This window comes from Paramisgurnus dabryanus, chromosome 11 (genome assembly GCF_030506205.2).
Source record: "Paramisgurnus dabryanus chromosome 11, PD_genome_1.1, whole genome shotgun sequence".
Lineage (NCBI taxonomy): Eukaryota > Metazoa > Chordata > Actinopteri > Cypriniformes > Cobitidae > Paramisgurnus > Paramisgurnus dabryanus.
In genome coordinates this window covers 5,146,938-5,168,708 of record NC_133347.1, presented here as the reverse complement: position 1 = coordinate 5,168,708, position 21,771 = coordinate 5,146,938, and the positions used below count along the sequence as shown (strand labels likewise).

General features: G+C 35.7%; 1 protein-coding gene across 1 annotated transcript; it reads left to right on the top strand.

The window, feature by feature from the left end:
• The first annotated feature begins 2,447 nt into the window (after nt 1-2,447).
• Nucleotides 2,448-15,260, top strand: rab35b (RAB35, member RAS oncogene family b). The gene is made up of 6 exons (XM_065248278.2): nt 2,448-2,715; nt 8,141-8,191; nt 10,238-10,361; nt 12,177-12,301; nt 12,503-12,627; nt 13,376-15,260. The coding sequence occupies exons 1-6, from the start codon at nt 2,664-2,666 to the stop codon at nt 13,502-13,504; spliced, it is 606 nt and encodes a 201-aa protein (XP_065104350.1). The 5' UTR covers nt 2,448-2,663; the 3' UTR covers nt 13,505-15,260.
• Nucleotides 15,261-21,771: the final 6,511 nt, after the last annotated feature.

Sequence of the window (21,771 nt, the reverse complement as noted above, 5' to 3'; positions counted from 1 at the left end):
TATTTTTTTTGAGATAAACATCTTTAAAACTTTACCAGAATTAATCGATCCAGAAGTTTCACCGTCCATGATGCTTTTTAATGAACTTTGTATGGAGATAAACTATTTGTCAAAGGTTTGGACACATTTAATCATCATTTAGTCATCATACAAATTGTTTGAGTATCACAGGTGTGTTAAAACCCTTGACAGTTAATGTACGTAAAAGTAAATAACAAATCAAAAATTAAAAAAGTAAATGATTAGTCGCACTCTTAATAAAGACAAGCACAGACAAAGATGCTACGCCACCTGTATGAGGACTTTTAGGACTGCTGGACTTTAGCTCTATAATAATAATAATAATAGTGTGCCTTTATGACATACTGAGTTTGCATCAGATTTTCTCCTGTGGATATTTTAATGTTTTTCTTTGACATTTGTTTAAAGACGACATATTATCAAAATATTATTTTTTCCATGTTTAAGTGCTATAATTGGGTCCCCAGTGCTTCTATCAACCTAGAAACTAAGTTTTAGTAAATCATTCTCTGCAAGCATGTGAAAAAATATGTCATTATCATTTGGCTCCCCTTGTGATCATGTCTAAAGGGGATAATACCGCCCCTTAATCTGCACTATCCAACCATGGCACTGCCATTTAGTGCAGAGATCAGCTCATTTGCATTTTAAAGGACACACCCAAAAATGGCACATTTTTGCTCACACCTACAAAAAGGGAAATTTTAATATGTTATAATAAATTATCTATATGGTATTTTAACCCTTAAACTTCACATATGTACTCTGGGGACACCAAAGATTTATTTTACATCTTAAAAAAGTCTTGTGAAATGCTTCACTGAGGTCTGACGCAGCACCCAGTGTGTTACCCTTAAACCCACCACAGGTGGCATTTATGAGACTCTAACTGCGTCCTTCCATAATATATAGTAGTGCTTTTTGCCTACTACATAGTATAGAAGTAAGCAGTTTTGGACGCTGCGTCCATTTAAGTATTTGCCAATATTTAAAGGGGACATTTAATGAAAATCTGACTTTTTCCATGTTTAGGTGCTATAATTGGGCCGCCAGGGCTTCTATCAACCTAGAAAATGTGTAAAAGATCAACCCAGTAACTTAGTTTTGGTAAACCATTCTCTGCAAACATGTTAAAAAATAGTTAATTGAAATTTGGCTCCCTCTGTGATGTCAGAAGGGGATAATGCCACCTCATAATCTGCACTATCCAACCACAACACTATCATTTAGTGCAGATATTGGCTCGTTTGCATGTTAAGGACACACCCATAACGTCACATTTTTGCTCACACCTAAAAAGTGGCAATTTTAACATGTTCTAATAAATTATCTACATGGTATTTTAAGCTAAAACTTCACATATGTTATTATTTGTTATTATTATTTATTTGACAATGTTAAAAAGTCTTGTGAAATGTCCCCCTTTAAAAATCTAAGAAGTATGGCAACAATAAATGAAAACTGATAATGCACTAAAAAAAATCCTCATTTATATACACAAGATTGTTATATATAAATCTATAAAAAACAGCTTTAAGTTTGTTTACATGCATTTGCAAGTTTTAGGTGTTATTTTATTAGGTGATTGATGTGGGTGTTAAGGTGTCTAAAATGTACAAAAAAGCACTCTAAAAAAGGATATTATGGAAATTATGTGTCATTTTGTGCTAAAATAAATAAAAGTGAAAACACAAGTTGTGTTTAAAGTAACATAAGATGTGTGTTGTTCGTAAAATGACTATAGGTATTTTTGAATCATAAAGCGTTTTCTTGGGATTTTATCTTTGACATTATTAATTAACTATTAATAACCTTATTAAATTATCTGATCGTTTTAACAGACTAGACTATTGTGATGTCATTTTCTTTGCGCCATATAAACACAAAACGGCACAGACACGATTTTTAAAATGTTTTATTAATCGAAAACAAAACTGAAACTGCTTTACTACTTTTAACTATTTAAAAAAGATTTTTGTCCAATCTTTTTCTTATAAGATGTTCCCCTGAAAATTAGTTTTTTTTTTCTTAACTGCGATCTGGACAGCTACCCCATTAATAAAAAATGTGATTTTAAGCCTTTCAACAAAACCATGAAATATATTTTTTTAAAGAACTTTAAGACACATTTGTCATAGAAAGTGTAGCCTACAAAACATTAATTTTATGTTTAAATTGTTTCGTAATATATATTTGAGCATAAATCATCACAAAAACATTGACCCATTTAGACACACCACTGTATCCTTTCATCTATTTGTATCGCGGGCTAGTTGACGCTGTTACATTGTACTGCTCTCTGAATGCTCTGATTGGTCGGCTGCTTCTCTGGATGCGCTCTGATTGGTCAACAGCAGCGAAGAATGCGCTCTGATTGTTCAGCGGCAGCACCGGACGCGCTCTGATTGGTCAGCGGCAACGCTGGGCGCAGCACAGGAGGAAGCGCCGTTTCCGGCTGCAAGCGAGTGACTGACTGACGACCGCTGACACAACCGAACCCCGACGAGAAATCCGCTGCTTTTGGGATATACCGGGTGATCTTCTCCGCTGTTGTCAGGCGGGGACGTCATACGGGTTCCTGTCCAAGCATTCGCCGTGAGATTGCAGCGAAGGCTCGGGGGTTTGAGGCACCGACAACCGGCATGGCCCGGGACTACGATCACCTCTTCAAACTGCTGATCATCGGTGACAGCGGTAAGCAATGCCGCGGACGCGAGACGGGAAGCGGGCCCTGGTGAGGCCTCGCGATCTGGGGTTGGACGGTTCGCGTGTGTGATATTAAAGTTAAATGCATTAAAATGATCGCGGGTTTTATTTAACGGAAAGGCGGTCGCTGTTTCCGCCATTAGGCTGCTTGTTGGGCTGGGCTGGGCTACTCGGATCTAGCGTCTGATCAGCTGTAGCCTACATTAGTCTTGCCTTACAGTACAAATATTGATTTGTTTAATATTAAAAGAAAAAAATTGTATGTAAATACATTAATTTAAGCAGAAAGATGCATACAGTGGCCTTAAAAAGTATTTAAATACTCAAATAAAAGTCTTTTTCAAGTCTAAATTGTGTTGCTTTAACATACCGTTTAAGCATTTTATTCATCCACCAAATGTCACCCTGTTACAAGTTACTTTAAGAAAATTGCTCAGATTTTATTTTTATTTATTGCTTGATCAGAGATATAATGTTAAAATCTATCTAGACTGTAGTTTCAGATGTTTATCTGAAAGATTATAGTTCGTTTCTATGTATAAATGATAAACATTATTAATAATTTAATTAAATACTATTTAAATATTTGTAGCTGGCGAGAAAATGAGTGAATTATTAATAGGTATGTGTGGCTGAATTTAATTAATACTATAACAAAAAAGTTTTCAGTTTATAATCTTTTATTCTTGTATTTTTACAGTCATTTGGAGAACTAATTTAATTGTTGATAGTCTTTTTATCAGCTCTGTGTCTGTGAAGTAGTTTTCTTTATTGTCTGTAGGTGCTTGTGGCTCTTGTGGTTTAAGTTCTTCACCTTTATGTGAAGCAGAAAAGTCTGAACAACACCATTACCATGTTTAGATGACAATCGTTTGCGGTTTTGTTAGATTCCATATGGTGTTAAGAAGTCAAAATAATTCTGTATCTTATAATTAAAGCAGAATTCTGCTGATGGTGTATATATTTAAGGAAAAATTGACGATGGGCCATTGAGTTATTTCAAAATAATGCACACTCAAGGTGGCAATGTCATTATACCACGGGTTTGCATTATTTTCAATTATACCACGGCTGTTGAATGCTTTATTCTGATTAGTAGAGACATGTTCCACGGGTGTTGTTTTTCTGTAAAACGCAGACCTGACCTATCAATGTCTTAAAATATCCCCTAGAGCAATGTTTCTGGTAACCGTGGTATAAGTGGAATAATTGACTCCGACCAGTCCTTTAAATTATTTGAAAATAATGCACACCCACTTCGCGTTGTGCCGCATTACCACCTTGGTTGTGCATTATTTTCTTATAATTCAAAGGCCTGTCATCAATTATTCCTTATACACAGTCAATTATTCCACTTATACCACAGTTACCTCAAACATTGCTCTGGGGTTTCTTTTTAAGATATTGATAGGGTTAGTTGTGCATTTTACAAAAAATAATCAACACCCAATGGAACATTTCTCAACCAATCAGAATAAAGCATTCAACAGGACTGTGGTGTAATCAAATTAAACTTAAGTCATGACCTGATTATAATCTGAGAACCTGAATAAATAATTTCTTATTAATTTTATTTGCTTATCTAGTTCACTGAGATTTGTCTTTATATTGTACATTGCAGTATTAATAATGACTGCTTGTATGCTTTTTAATGTTTAATGTGAGCTCTGTGGTGATGACTATAGTACAGCACTACACCAGTGACTGATGCTTACAGTAGACTAGTGTTTTATTGAGCTCTGTACTGTATGGTCTTTTATTTACATTTATGCATTCGGCAGATGCTTGCGTCCAAAGCGACTTACAGTTCATTACAAAACTAGTGTAAATTTTTTTATCACTGTGTGTGTTTGTTGGATTCAAACCTATGACCCTTTCTGCTGCTTACACCATGCTTTACCACTGAGCTATACAGGAGCACATTCATTTCCAAATTAAAAAAACAATAATCTGTTTTTCAGAATGTGACGCACATTAAAGGCACCGTAGAATGTAAAAATGTATTTACCTCGGCATAGATGAATAACAACAGTTTTGTACATGGTAATGACTGGGTGTAACGGTACGTGTATTCGTACCGGACCATTTAGGTACAGGGCTTTCGGCACAGTGCACATGGGTCATTGACATAGGTCAATTTTCTTGTTTCCACACGATTGTATTAAGTGGCGGAAGTCTCCACGTTCAGCGCAAGTCTTCTGTCAAACACATAACATAATTCGGCCCGCAGAAAGATTTTTTATTTACTTAGTTGTATATTCGTTTGATTATTAATGTAAACGTTTACGGGGCCGCTTATGTGTCACGTCTAAAAGCGCATGTTAAACGTATCAATGCGCTGTTTTTTTTCTTTCAAAAGTGCGTGAGAGGTTGCGCGTCTTTCGTTGCTACGCAATCATGAGGCGCGCTTTCTGTGACGAGAAGAATAAGGAATGCATGATCAGATTTTTCATCTTCACCTCACGTCAATCATATCATTGTCACAATGCGATCAGTTAGTCGGGACAGAGAAGAGCTGTAACCCGGGCTTGCTCAGCTGCGGAGGGGTTCGTTAGTTTAAGTCACAGCTTACATTGGCAACACAAGCAAAAATTAGGAGAGACATGCAAAAGATAAAAGATGGCTATGCATGCAACTCACTCATCTCAATATATGAGTGTATAATAAGTCATGTTGCTTGCTATCCAGTTACACATAGATCAGTACAATTACTTTTGTACAGAGATGGTACATGACTACTTAAAAAAATCCAAATTAAATCAAAACAGAAAAAAATTTTGGTGGCAAAAATGTAGGCTCATAGTTCATAAATGTATTCAGGAATTGAATTTGTTAGTTTAGTGCAAGGTTTTAGTTGAAAAAGTTTAAGAGAAGGTTAAGAAAAGATTTACCTACTGTTATAAAATAATGTAAAAAGTATGTTATTTGGTGGAAAACTTTGCGGCAGTATTTTATTTATTATTCTTTTTTATTTTATATATATTTTATTTATTATATTTTAAGAATTTTTTAATAAAAAAATTGTAAACAAATTATTAAAAAAAGTTTATAGTAATAAACAACCTGCAGTTTAATGTTTACATTTTCTCTATACTGCACTGAAAATGAACCGAACCGTGGCACACACCGAACAGTGAATTTTTTTTTGCGTACCGTTACACCCCTAGTAATGACATATTGTGAACCTCAAACATGATTGTTTCCTTCTTATGTGTAAACCTTGTGCATGCAAAAGACAGCTGGAAAACAGACCAATCTCAACAGACGTTACAGTCGCGATTTACTCCCCAACATTAAATCACACATAAAATTAAGTACAATGTTATTACAATAATAAAAACAAAGTTGTGAGTTAGCTACTGAGTTAGCACTATGCTAATATAAACCTTTCTACGCCAGCGTTTGTTTTTTAATGTTGCCTGCCACCAGGGTCCGAAATTAACTTTTTGGCTCACCTGCCATGGGGACTGGTAGAGGGAAAAAATCCACCAGCCAAGCATATTTTTACCGGCCAGAATAATAAAACGCCTTTTTTTGTCACCATATACATTCATTTCATTTTCTGTTTGACAAATGAGTTGTTTCTGAGACTTTATACACATTATATTGCATTACTTTTTTGGTATGAAAATCACCCGCCAGTTTGGCGGATAGCCTTTTGAATTTAGTCGCCAAACAGAAAATCTACCCGCATTTGGCGCTTGGCGGGTGTTAATTTCGGATCCTGCCTTCCACCATTTTTTTGTGATTTTCACAAAAGTTTGACAAATGCCTTCCAGAAAGTTTTATATCAAATGAAAGAACAACAGACCAGAAACTCTGCTTTCAAACTAATAAACAAAGCAAACGGGAAAAATCCTATCTTCCTTAGTTCTATTTTATCAGCTCTCAAATATGGGAAGGTCTTCTTGAAAAATACCAAAATTTGAGCCAAAAGTTGAAATAAAAGCATTTTGTAAATAACTTTTGTTAGAGATCAGGGTTAGGGTTAACGGTGATCAAAACATACAAAGTTTTGACGCTTCAGTTTTTAGGTTGGGTAAAAGCGCCACCTGGTGGATAATAGCGAAAATATAGATTATCGTAAAGACTCTTCAGGGAAGCGTTATTGGGGATTGATGATTAAAAACTAATTTAAACTCGTCAGTGGTGGCGAATAAGTTAATGCTATATGCTAGCGTTTAGGCTGTAGTTCTACTAATGACGTAACAGTTACGCTTTGCAAGTACGTACTGCAAAAAACACAAACTTACCACTCAGAAACATCCATTAACAATCTCCAAACAATTGATTATTCATCAAATTCTGTATCTACATCTGATACAGACTTAAACATAAGGTCTGTTTGCACACACAGAGCTACTTATACCAATCAGAGCAGAGCTCAACATTATTATTCATGACCCTTCCAAATAAGGTAATAATAGACCATTTCATTCTAAAGGCAAATCCTAGGGTTGTAAATTGACATGTTAAGCATCTCTGAATAAGTTTTGCACTTAATAAAGCCACACACACCTTATACGTAGATATCCGAGAACAATTGTTGAATTTTTCATAATTCTTTTGATGCACATGAAGCTTGATATTGTCTGTCTGCAGAATTAAAACGCAGACAAGTTTGCACAGGCCTGCAGTCACATGTTATTGATGTGTGGTCTTTGCTCTTTTAGTTAATGGTACACAGGTTTTACCCTCCCACATTGTGTGTTAATGTGTGTTTGAACGCTATGATATGAATTATATTGTCCTGCGTGCTGGCGGTTTCTGTTGTCAGAAGGATGTTTGCTTTGCTCGGCCTTCCTGTCTGAGAGCTAACAATCTTCATTTGCCGAGTTCAATATGTCAACCCGTACGGCCATATTCAACAGAAAAGGAGTTTTTTTGTACCAGCTAGTTTTGTTTGAGATGCTTCTTGAGCACATCTGCAAATTTAGCTTCATTCTCAGTATTAATCTGGTTTCTGTTGTGTCCTCTGTCAGAATTGATGCTTCACAGCCACAAAAGGGTGCAAACATCCAGAATAGTGATGATTTAAGAATTAGGTTTGTGATGGAAAAAACATTGACAGCTTCTTTAACACTTAGTTGAAGTGCTTCTGTTCATCGGTTATGCGGTCATGATTTCATCTGGTAGGTTAGAAAGCTTTATTAAGCTCCATTAATTTGCCACCTTTTTAAATTAATAACACAACACACAATAATAATAGAATACAATACAATCATAATATAGACAAAATTAGAAATGACTTTAAATAAGACATTAATTGTGTAAAAATGATTGTACTTCATGGTAATATATCTGTTAAATGCATCTGTGACATTGACCTGGAGTGTGTTGCTATTATCAGGTAAAATCATCTGCATCATATCTGCTCAATATTTCCTCATTCTTTTCATGCATGTTGTTGCAGGTGTTGGGAAGAGCAGTCTCCTTCTGCGATTCGCAGACAACACTTTTTCAGGTAAGATGTGATGATGTGTCACTCACTGTGTGACGCTGTTGTGACATGATGTCTTCTGAGACTTATTAAACTGATGTTGTTTAGGTAAAATTGTCTCTAAAGCCCTTTTCACACAGACATTCCAGAAAATACACAGAAAATGCATCCTGGATTTTTCCGGGATTGTTTGATTTTTTTTTTCTAAAAAGAATTCTTAGGTGCACCAGCACAAAAGTTAGGTGCACCCTAATTTTTGACCGCATCAGATTTATAGTTCACCCAAAAATGAAAATTCTGTCATCATTAACTCTCCCTCATTTTGTTACAAACCTGTATAAGTTTCTTAACCAAATTAACCAAACCAAGCATGAGCCCCATTCACTTCTAGGAAAAAATAATACTATGGAAGTGAATGGGGCTCATGAATGGTTTGGTTACAAACATTCCTCAAAATATTTTCATTCATGTTCACCAGAACAAAGACATTTAAACAGGTTTGTAACAACATGAGAGTGAGTAAATTATGACAGAATTTTCATTTTTGGGTGAACTATAAATCCGATGCGGTCAAAAATTAGGGTGCACCTAACTTTGGTGCTGCTGGTGCACCTAAGAAAAAATGTTAGGCGCACCAGTGCAAAAAGTTAGTCTAGAGCCCTGCGTTCTATGCTGGTGAATGATCTCAGCTTCAGAGTGGATATTTGACGAGCTCCCTGATCTCTGCTCAATTTTCAGACATTTCTCATTGTGATTGTTAATATGCATTTAAAACCCACATTTTGAGGAGCTGAACGATATATCTTGTTTGGGATGACGCGCGGGCATTTTTGTTTATTATAAGCTGAAATGAGCACCTGACGCGATATTCTTTAATGCTGCTGAATGTTCTCAGCTTCAGCGCGGTAGTGACGAGCTAACTTACCTGATATCTACGTCAGTCCAGTTTGCTGACATTTCTCGTCATGAATGTTGGATTGCATGTAAATCCCACATTTTAAAGAGTTGAACCAACTTCATGTTGCCATGACATGCGCGTCCTCACTACGGCACGCGCGTCATTGTTTATGCGTTTCATTTGTCATTTCCTGATAACTGCTTCAATCTTGTTTGTGACATTTCTCGTGGTGAATGTTGATATGCATGTAAATCTCTAGTTTTAACTCTTTCACCGCCAGCGTTTTAAAAAAAAGTTGCCAGCCAGCGCCAGCGTTTTTCATGATTTTCACCAAAGTTTAATGCCTTCCAGAAAATGTTCTTCTTTAAATATATAAACATACAATATACCAAATGAAAGAACAGACCCTCTGCTTTCAAACAAAAAAAAACGTTTCGTCCTACCTTTAGTGGTTCTTTTGCAATCAGCTTTTGAATATGGGTAGGTTTTTGCAAAAACACCATATTTTGAGCAAAAAGCAGAGATAATTCCATTTTTGTGACGGACTTTTCATAGAGATCCCATTCAGAGCGATCTTTAAAACAGACATGGACATGCAGCAGCTTGCCATAGGGCAATACTTCCGGTTTTAAAAAGTTGCGGAAGGGCCACCTGGTGGATAATAGCAGTATTGCGGAAAGACGGAAAATCTCATTGGCGGGGAAGCGTTTTCTCTTAATTGACGAGATATCTCGTCAATGGCGGGGAAAGAGTTAAAGAGCTCAACCATAACTTTTGTTGTACGACACGCATATTACGGCGTTTTTTCAGCTTCTTGTTCACACAGAGGTTTTCCGTGTATCTTACTTAGGTCCTCTTTCCGTCAACGATCCCAGAAGATTTATGGGACGTGTTTGCGTTCACACAGAAGCTTGTCTGGCAATTTTACGGGTATTTTCTGGGACCAAAGGTCTGTGTGAATGGGGTTTAAATAAGCAGAAGATAAGTGAAAGCAGAAGTAGGCCATGGAGTGTGATGGTCCTAAAGACAAATATTGATTTTATTTTACTATGTTCTAATAGAAAATGCCTGATAGTATAGTTTATCATTTATGTAAATATAATAAAAATAGAGTTCTTGTAAAGTTGTGTATGTATTAAAGGTTGTTTTACTTGGGGTTGTGTGTTTTGCAGGTAGTTACATCACCACTATAGGAGTGGACTTTAAGATCCGAACGGTGGAGATTAGTGGAGAAAAGGTGAAGCTGCAGATATGGGACACGGCAGGACAGGAGCGATTCAGGACCATTACATCTACGTGAGTAAAACATCTGCTTATTGAACAGAGCAGAAGTCTTATTTTTCTATTTTATATTCGAAGAATAAGAAGTTGTCTTAATAAGATCTGTTTAGATGGTCAACCGATTCTGGAATTGAGATTTATGCATCTTAAAACTGAAGAAATAGGCTTTCCATTGATGCATGGTTTGTTAGGATAGGACATTGGGTCTCATTCACTAAGCATGTGTATGCATGAATTTGTTCATGAAATATGCGTTTGGACATTTTTAACTAACAAACCATCAAACAACAAAAACTTTCATAATAAAATTTCTTCTAAATGTATTAAAACTTAAGAACAACTTAAACCACACGTACGCAATAATCATGAACAAGTTGTTCTTACATTTTTGCATACATTTAAAATACTTAATTTTAGTGTGTTCGTTTTTGCTAAATCATAATTTGTTGGTTAAAACATCCGTACACACATTTTACAAACAAATTTGTGCGTACGCATGCTTATTGAATGAGACCCAGTATTTGGACAACTTTAAAGGCGATTTAAACATTTTGAAAGTTGTCCAAATGAAGACCTTAGCAACATATATAATGATAAATATTTTTGATATATTTACGGTAGGAAATGTACTAAACATTTTCATGGAACATGATCTTTACTTAAAATCCTAAAAAAAATCAATAATTTTGACCCATTCAATGTATTGTTGGCCATTGCTACAAATATACATGTGCGACTTATGACTGCCTTTGTGGTCACATATAAATGAAAATAAGAAATGCACAAATAGGTTGCCAGATATGTGTTGGACACACTGACATGGCTGTATTACTCTGTGCTGCAGTAGTAAAATGTATTTTACTTAGACGTTGAACTATCGGGCCGATTTTTTTCCAAGTTTTATGTGTATCAGCATTGGCCGATACGTGGCTGTTGTGTTCGCCGATTTTTTTCGGCATTATTTAAATTAAGACTTGGAACATTTGGCATCATCGTGTAATTTTTATAATGTAAATTGAGTGAGCAAAAGCAGTATCGGCTCCAAATATCGGCTCAAGAAAATCGTCAGCCTGTATCGGTCATCGGCTAAGGCTGATAAAACAAAAATCGGTATTGGCACACAAAAAAATCCATATCGGTCGATCCCTATGTTGAACATTATAGTTCATGATTTTATTGTTTCTGGTCATCTAACAAACCCTCATTCCTTTATGACTCTGAATCCTTTGTGTAAAAATGCTTGAAATAGTCTGAACAGTAAGTGTGTTGTTTGCTCGTGCGGTCGGGTCTGCTAACACATCTTCGGCCTGAGGGAACCTGTTTGAAGTTCTCATAAGTTTTTTGCTGTTTCAGTCAAGAATCTTTCATGGAAGAGTGTCCGCTTCCTTTTTTAGTACCACAGGGAGTCTGTGATGTGTCTGCCACGGCACAACACGCGCACACACACACAGTTACATACTGAAATGCAGAAACACATGTAAGTCGCTACACATGTGATTCCTGTAGTTTAGGGATTTGGCTGTGAACGCAGTTATATGTCTGTGAAGCATTGCTTCATTAGTTAGTGTGCGTATGTGCATGTTTATGTGATTTGAGGCAGAATGGTGACAGGCTCGACCAATGACAGAGGAGTTTGGTCTCCATAAGCCTTTCAAAAGAGCTCTTTGTGTACGGGTGTTTATGTGAAGACGGCCTGTGGTTATAAATCAGAGGACTGTTGCTCGGTCCGCTTTAAACGAGACGTTCGAAAGCGTTGTATTGTTTGTGCTCCATCTGGTGGAGCATCAGAGAAAAACCTCATTCATTAACACACTTGATTTTCATCGTCAGGTATTACAGAGGGACTCACGGGGTGATAGTGGTGTATGATGTCACAAGCGCCGAATCTTTCGTCAACGTCAAACGATGGCTGCATGAAATCAACCAGAACTGCGATGATGTGTGTCGAATATTAGGTGAGTTAAAACATGTTTCAATGTATTAGATACAGTTGTTGTAATAAAAAATTGCTTGGTATTTGGGTCAAATATAAACGTTTCCAGTCTTTTTTTGAACACTTTTTTTATGTAAATTACTGTACCTTTATTAATTTACTATCTTACATGTGGTCAAAGTTTAGTGAGGCAATCTTTTTGTTTAAATTTTGTTCTTTTTAGTGGGCAATAAAAACGATGACCCCAACTCTAAAGTCGTGGAGACGAATGACGCGCAGAAGTTCGCCGAGCAGATGGGCATCAGCTTGTTCGAGACGAGCGCAAAAGAAAACATCAATGTGGAAGAGGTGAAATATTAGAAATTTAAAATCTCTATAATTCAAAGAGTGGCTATGTTTACATGCACAAGTTGGTCAATCCGACTTACCGTATTTTTCAGACTATAAGTCGCTCCGGAGTATAAGTCGCATCAGTCAAAAAATGCATCATGAAGAGCAAAAAAACATATATAAGTCGCACTGGACTATAAGTCGCATTTATTTAGAAAATAAATTTTTTCGGCTGCATATTTTACTAATTGCAGTTTGTAATCTGCAGAATAGGATTTTCTTTTTGGGGGCATTTTGTTAAGTCTTTCTCAGTTGTCTTTAAGTTTACAGTTTCAGTGGTTTCTGTTAATTTTTTCAGGGGGTAGGCTACAGAAGCAGCATATAACGCCCTCTGGTGGCTGTATTAGATTGGTTCATGTTAATTTTGACATATAAGTCGCACCTGACTATAAGTCGCAGGACCAGCCAAACTATGAAAAAGAGTGCGACTTATAGTCCGGAAAATACGGTAATTTAATCCGATTTAGATTGCAATCTGAATGAATTTTTCTCCTGATGATCAAACCACAGATGCCTGTACACCATCCCTTTCAATACGATCGGAATTTGCATCCGTATTGTATTGTATTGATTAAGGTGTTTCCATAAAGGCTTTTCAATCCGATTGAGCCCCCAATACGATTACAAACGGATTATTTGGTTGCACGTTAACGTACCTACTGTGCCATTGATGGCGTGCTAACAGCTTTGTGTGTTTTTTACGTAGATGTTCAACTGCATCACAGAACTTGTGCTTCGGGCAAAGAAAGAATCTGTGGCCAAACAGCAACAACAGCAGCAAAACGATGTGATTAAACTCAACAAGAACAGCAAACGAAAGAAGAAATGCTGCTAGTGGATCTCCATCAGGTCATTCACATGCAAACGTACTGTGATCGTCTCAAATAAGACCACGGCGTGGACAGTGCGGAGAAGCAGTCCTGTCGGGACCCATACAAACCACGGAGACTTTTTAAACAGAAAATGTACAGATTTTATTAGATTAAAGGAGTTTTATGTGATATTTAATAAAAGATCCTCCTTCTTTCCTGAAGGACAAACGAGCTGACATCGCCAAACCGTGCAGGTCTGTGCTTTCACAGTCATTTTACTGCGGTATATTTCATCTCTTTACGCACCATCTCAGGAGTGAATTTTTCTCATTTTTGCTTTTCCGTGGAATGTCGGTGTAGATTTTTATCGTCATTTTTTCACTCACACAGGACTCTCGAGTGAAACGCACGCCAACGACTGTACGATTTCTCATCCTTCAGTGTATTTTCAGACCGAATCCGTCTGAATCTATCAGGCACGAGTCAACATTTGTGTTTGGATCGGTTTAGTATTAAGCCTGTTCTTTCTTTTCATTGGATTGATATCATAAAACCTGTCAACATGTCTGGGTTACATTTCACCCCAAAATCAAAAGAAATAAGTCCTGGCCTTGTTTTGTTTTTTTATGCAAAATATCATCATTTTTCTTTTGCTTTCGGGGTGAAATCTGAGCTGGTTTAAGTTCGATTGGTCTGGATGAACGACTTCAGGACAGCAGTGCTCCTGTGACATTCACAAATGTTTCAGGCTTTTTGTAAAGATGAAATTGAAGTGAAGGTTTTCTCGCCATGAGCTTCAGTATCACTGTGGGTTTCTGATGGACACAGATTTTAAGAGCATTATTTTATCATGCGATTTGATGTTTCAAAAATCAAAGCTTAAAAATAACCATTATACTTGTACACATTTGGAATGGATGAAATTGTTAATATCACATATAAAATGTTTTTAAATATGTAAGGGAGGTATTATGTTAAAGTGTTCAAGCCGAACTCATCCATAAAATTTCGATTTCTTAACTGAATAGATCAAATTTTCACTGTATATTTGTTATGTTTGACAAACACACCTTCAGAGGTTTCTTCAGATTTAATATCTGAAAGAGAAAGGCCAGTTGTGTGGCCCGGTATAAATGTGTAATTCAACAAAGCCACAACGAGCCAAAACCACGAGTCCCGGTTGTGCCGTGAGCCAAATTCATTCAGGTGACGTGACTTGTGTTTATCATATACGTGCATACGTTTTAGCACAGGTTCATGCAAATTGCATTTTTTTTCAGCTGTGGTTATATTGTACACTGGAGAAAAGACTTGTATAATGGGCCATTTATGAATAAAATCATTAATAAATATTTTAAAATAATATTTGACACAAATGTCTGTTTACAATATTTCTTTAATATTCATTGCAGGATCTGATCGTGTATTAATACCAAAACAATTCATTACTGATAAAGTTTAGCCTTTTTATTATTTATGTTGATACATCACAGTGTGATTCACGTCAACACATTGGAAGCTTTTTAAACATGGAAATATGTTTATCAATTTTATTTATTAATCTGTTGGAAAAATAGGAATTTAATCATTATAAATATTTAATCTTGCTCATACTCATGATTAAGTATAAATGGCATATATCTGAAAACATACAGTAAAAAATCTGTCCTTTTTATATTTACAAAGTTAACACAATAATATTACATACAACTGTATATAACACTGTTCCAAGACTTGAAAAATTATCTGTATATCATAAACTTTGAGTTTTTGTTTCAATTTTACAGACTTTATTTTGTGTTCTGACCAGCATGAATAGCACACACAGACTTCATGCTTTAAACATTGAGCAAGATTAACATTTGTTATGCAATTTGTGCCACAATTTTTGGAAGATAAAGATGAATAATTGATTTACATGTTAGTTTTGTTTGTGTTATATTGCAAAGTTGTCTGTCATAGAAAGTGCACGTCAGGAATGACCCGTGGCAGTAATGAAACACTGGTAAGAACCATATTTGTTTTACATTTACCCACATCGCTGTCATAATCTCATCTTGCATTTATAGTTTAACTTATTTTAATCTGTAAATATGGTTTTATACAGCAATATCTATATGTACAGTAAGTAAAACAGGTTATGTTGTTCAGGTGAATGAGACACACACATAAAGATGTGCACGCCGAGCGCTGTTAATCTGGTGTGATTTGAGACTCTGCATCCTCATTCACATGCAATTCATCAGAATTAGATTCAGTGTGCTATTTTTCAAAGTACACATTTGGGTGTATTTTGGTCTGGGTACCAAATCCGACATCATTTTCAAATGAAAGTGAATGAGAAGTCACTATTGCAGAATTTATCAATATAAATGTTCAATAATATTGAACTGTTTGATGATGAATTGAACTAGAAGATAATGCTTTTGTATGAAGTATTTGTGTATAATCTAGGGCAGGGGTCTCCAACCTTTTTTTATATAGTCTACCCAAAACTTATTCATTTTATTTTATTTTATTTTACTTGTTGATTCTGTTTTATAATGGTTTAAAATGTTAACATGCATAAAAGAAGCCAAGCTAATGTAAAAAAATATGTAATAAATAAATATTAAAATTGAGGCTATTAATCGAATGTGCTTTGGTGGGCAACTCACAGACTCTTTGCGGGCAACCTAGTGCCCGCCGGCACCATGTTGAAGACCACTGCTCTAGGCTTTGTCTATATAAAAACTATGGTTTGCGGTATTATGCTTGTACACTCACCTAAAGGATTATTAGGAACACCTGTTAAATTTCTCATTAATGCAATTATCTAATCAAACAATCACATGGGATTTGCTTCAATGCATTTAGGGGTGTGGTCCTGGTCAAGACAATCTCCTGAACTCCAAACTGAATGTCAGAATGGGAAATAAAGGTGATTTAAGCAATTTTGAGCGTGCATGGTTGTTGGTGCCAGACGGGCCGGTCTGAGTATTTCACAATCTGCTCAGTTACTGGGATTTTTACGCACAACCATTCTAGGGTTTACAAAGAATGGCGTGAAAAGAGAAAAACATCCAGTATGCGGCAGTCTTGTGGGCGAAAATGCCTTGTTGATGCTAGAGGTCAGAGGAGCATGGGCCGACTGATTCAAGCTGATAGAAGAGCAACTTTGACTGAAATAACCACTCGTTACAACCGAGGTATGCAGCAAAGCATTTGTGAAGCCACAACACGCACAAACTTGAGGCGGATGGGCTACAACAGCAGGAGACCCCACCGAGTACCAGTCATTTCCACTACAAATAGGAAAAAGATGCTACAATTTGGTGTGAACAGCATGAGAACATGGATCCATCATGCCTTGTTACCACTGTGCAGGCTATTGGTGGGGGTGTAATGGTGTGAGGGACGTTTTCTTGGCACACTTTAGGCCCCTTAGTGCCAATTGGGCATCGTGTAAATGCCACGGCCTACCTGAGCATTGTTTCTGACCATGTCCATCCCTTCACCATGTACCCATCTTCTGATGGCTACTTCCAGCAGGATAATGCACCATGTCACAAAGCTTGAATCATTTCAAATTGGTTTCTTGAACATGACAATGAGTTCACTGTATGAGATCTCAGCCCAATAGAGCATCTTTGGGATGTGGTGGAACGGGAGCTTCGTGCCCTGGATGTGCATCCCACAAATCTCAATCAACTGCAAAATGCTATCCTATCAATATGTGGCAACATTTCTAAAGAATGCTTTCAGCACCTTATTGAATCAATACCACGTAGAATTAAGGCAGTTCTGAAGGCGAAAGGGGGTCAAACACAGTATTAGTATGGTGTTCCTAATAATCCTTTAGGTGAGTGTATGTACACTCTCAGAAATAAAGGTACTGGGGCTGTACCCTTTCAAAAGGTACACCTTTGTACCTAAAAGGGTGCATATTAGTACCTCAAAGGTATATATCTAATATTAGGACCTTTTTAAAGTGTACAATCTCATTGACGGCTTTTGTACTTTTGATTCTAACAGTGTACCGTCTGGCTGTATTCTTAAAAGTTTAGACTTCACAAGTATACGAGTGGTACAGTTTTGTGAATTGGGATGCAGACGTCTCAACATGGTAAGTGTATGAAATATGATGGTATCTGAAAAACACATTCACCACCTCGGCAGGTCAGACAGAGTCGAGACACGGACTGGAAAATCTTGCAAAAACTGCTTTTAAATGGGAAAATGACAGAAAGTACAAAGTCAATGTAACATAAGACGTTTACACAACAGTTTGTAAATACAAAAAAAGACAACAAAGACATGAAGATTGAAGCTGCTGTCTGAATCTGTCTGTCCTTATTCACAAATCTTTTTCAGATTTCAAAACCACAACAATAGATGCCATTGGCCAGATGTCCTGTAAGGAGAGGTACTACAGAACGAAATAATAGTTTGGGCTCGATTTAAACACTTATGCTTGGCCAACTTTCAGAAAACATCCAAAAACAAGTTGAAATTGTTTAACTTAATTTAAGTTAAAGTGAAATAAAAAATATATTTATTTAACAAAAATGTCTACACTGTAAAAAGTGAAAGTTAGATCTACTTAAAAAAAATTAGGGTTGTCAAAAATTAAGCGTGATTAATCGCATACAAAATAAAAGTTTGCGTTTGCATAATATATTTGTGTTTATTGTAAGTAATTATTATGTATATATAAATACACACATACATGTAAAATTTTAGGAAAATGTATTTATGGATATTTTTATGTGTATATAATACAAAATATCTCAAATAAGTAAATATTTCTTAGATACATACATGTATGTGTGTTTATATTTACACAACATATATTATGCAAAAACAAACTTTAATTTTCTATGCAATAAATCGAGATTAATCTTTTGACAGCCCTAAAATAAATAGGCTACTTCAACTGGTAACACTTAAAAAAAATGTGTTTTTCCAACTAAAATTTTCTCACTTTAAGGAAAAATGTAAGGTGAATTTTTTTTTTTACTTCAATTGGTACACTGCAAAAAAATTATTTTCAAGAAAAAAAAAGTAAAAAATCTTAGTATTTTTGTCTTGTTTTCAGTAAAAATATCTAAAGGCTAGTTTTTAGATCAAAAATATCAAATTTAAGTGATTTTGTAGATAAAACAAGCAAAAAAATCTGCCAATGGGGTAAGCAAATTTTTCTTGAATTTAGTGTTTAAGAAAAATTTGATATTTTTGGTCTAAAAACCTATTGGGTTGTTTTGCTCATCAAGAGAAAGCATCTTAATTTTAGAATTTTTAGATATTTTAGGAAAACAAAAATAACAAGACAAAATATACTAAGAAAAAATTTTTTTCTTGCAGTGTAACATCTAAACAATTTAAGTTTTTCCAAATTAAAGTGAGAAAATGTAAGTTGAAAATAATTTTTTTAGGTATTACCATTTGAATTATTTTTTACGTTTATCCAATTTTCACTTTTAACTTATGCATGTTCGTGCATATTTAATATGTTGCATAAAGCCACAATGCAAAAATATTTCTTTAATTTGTTGCCATATGGCAAAGTTTTAGTTTCATAAAAGGAAGGAATGTTTTAATCTATTCCGCCTTAATAACCTGTTCTTTAATCTGATCCTGTTACATTCAGATATCATCAGACAGCAGAACAGAAAGCAACTCCAAAACATCAGAAACGCATACAGATCAGACTACACCGACATAAAGATGCATACATGAAGACTTCTCTAAAAAAAACTGTTGTCAAAATTATACATTTACAAATATATTGATTCTTTTTATTCCAAACCTATTTTTCTCTTTGTATGTATAAAAATCACTCTTTGGCTTTCTCCGAACCAAAAATCACATCGTGAGAAAGAAGACGGATGCATAGCTTTGCTCAAAATCTACCCAGCTTTCACTGAACCCAATGACACACGCGCACACACACACACTTAAAAAACATCTTAGAGCCTGTAGCTCATGAAGAGGACACTGGAGTCTCCATACAGGGTCAGGAGGTGGTGTACCCTAAAATGACGTGCCTTTCTTTCTATGCTGTTATATCAGCATGCTATTTCACTTTCCAAATGAAGTATGCTAGTAACTGTTCCCAACATTGCCCATCTCTGATCATGTCTGATGGTTTACCGTCAGGCCTGTAGTTAAGTGGAGTTTCTCTACGCTTTCAGTTTGTGTGTGTAGACATAAATCTCTTAAGCCACAACATGAAGCACTTCTGCTCTTTGGTTTATTCACATCACAGACGGACACATCAGGACGGAAGTCTTGTGTCTTTAAAGCAGCCGAACATTCAGCATTTCAGAGAGTAAACGGTCGTAATACTGTTAGTTACAAAAATATACTTAAAATGAATCTCTGAAAACAGCTGCTGATGAAACACAAATGCAAAAACTCAAGATTTTTACTCTTACATTATGTTGCGTGCTACAAAATGACAATAAAGTAACTTCGACAGAAATGTGATTATTTTGTAACCAGGTGCAGAAGTTTTTTTCTTCTAATTCTTGAAAAATTGATGTGTACACTGCAAAAAATTATTTTCAAGAAAACATTTTCTTAGTAATTTTTTCTTGTTTTCAGTAAAAATATCTAAAAGTTCTTAAGTTCAGATGCTTTATCTTGATGAGCAAAATGACCCAAGAAAATGGGTCAAATTTAAAAAATGTCAAATTTAATTGATTTTGTGCATTTAAAAAAATCTGCCAATGAGGTAAGCAAAAAAATCTTGAACATTTTTCTTAAACACTAAATTCAAGAAAAATCCAATAATTTTTTTACCCCATTGGCAGATTTTATTTGCTTGTTTTATGCACAAAATCACTTAAATTTGATATTTTTTGTCTAAAAACTAGACTTATTTTCTTGGGTCGTTTTGCTCATCAAGAAAAGCATCTTCATTTAAGAACTTTTAGATATTTTTACCGAAAACAAGACAAAAATGCTAAGAATTTTTTTTCTTGAAAATAATTTTTTGCAGTATGGTAAGTAAATGAAGTATAGCCTACCGGTTTATGTCCTGATGTGCAGAACTGAAGCTGTGAATGAACTGAAGAGCAGCATTTTTATTAGCTGGTTTCTGACTTTTCCTATCATCTACTAACAGGCCCACATGAAATCTGTGCCCGCAGATCTTGCTAATGATTTCCACAACATTGCCCACCAATGTGTGGTTTTATTTTAAAGATTTTAGGGATGCACCGATACACAATTTCTGTGCGGATACCAATCCTCAATAACTTAAAATGACATAGATACCGCTAGTTTTGCTTTTAACTTCAAATCTGAAATCCTTATACATATATTAGTGCATCTCTAATTTTAAAGCCACAATATGTACGATTTTGTAATAAAATATACAAAAATCACTTGCAGAGTGTGATATATTTTTTTGTGTACTTATATTATCCCAAAAGTTCCCAAGGATTTGTAAATACAGAGAAATTCCTATTTTAAATAATGGCTTGTCCATTCTCTCCCTTGTAATTGTCGCTCTTTTAGTGACTTAATATCCGTGCGATCCTCAGTTTTTAGGTTGTAGAAACTTTAGCAACACAAGTGGACAAATGCAGAAGTGAGGGTTATACAGCATCTAATGCTGCGTTCACACCAAACGCGAATTGAGCGTCTGGCACGAATTATTTCAATGTTAAGTTAATGACACGCGAATGACGCGAATTGAGCGTTGCCGCTGGAAACGCACGAGTTGAAAAATCTGAACTTTTGCGGAAAATTGCGCCGCATTAACCAATCAGCAGAGATGGACACCACTTAAGTATTTTAGTTACATTTTCCAATCATCTGTGCTTTATCTAAGTGTTTGTCTTCGGAAAAATGTACTTTACTTCACTTAATAAGGCTGTCACGATTTAAGTCACACCCTCGAACTTCGAATTAAAAAATGGGATCGTCGATGCTGCCACGCCCTCATGTCACATCCAGTCGGCTTGCCAAGCGGGGGGGAAAACTCTCAGAGATTTATATTTTAAACACGAGGGATGTATTGCTACAACTCCTTGAAATGCATATCATAAACAGGATTGCTACCTAGTGATCTGACTTTGGACAGAGCGCAGGTCTCTGCACATGGACGAGAGTGTTTATATTTTAAACAAAAGGGATAGTCTGCCTCAGCTCGCATGAAACGCATAAAACTGAACAAATACGTAAGGATTACTACTTTAGTTTATGTTTAGACTTCGCATAGAATCAGATGCGAGAGCGCGTGCACGTGAGACAGAGAGAACCGCAGCTGCTTATGAAGCGCCGGATTTATTTCAGATGTTAG

Bases quoted from the DNA above. Each gene is read 5' to 3' on its own strand.
- rab35b (XM_065248278.2), top strand. From the start codon at position 2,664: ATGGCCCGGGACTACGATCACCTCTTCAAACTGCTGATCATCGGTGAC. The intron at 2,716-8,140 runs GTAAGCAATGCC...ATGTTGTTGCAG, and splicing joins GCTGATCATCGGTGACAGCG to GTGTTGGGAAGAGCAGTCTC. The intron at 12,628-13,375 runs GTGAAATATTAG...TTTTTTACGTAG, and splicing joins AAAACATCAATGTGGAAGAG to ATGTTCAACTGCATCACAGA.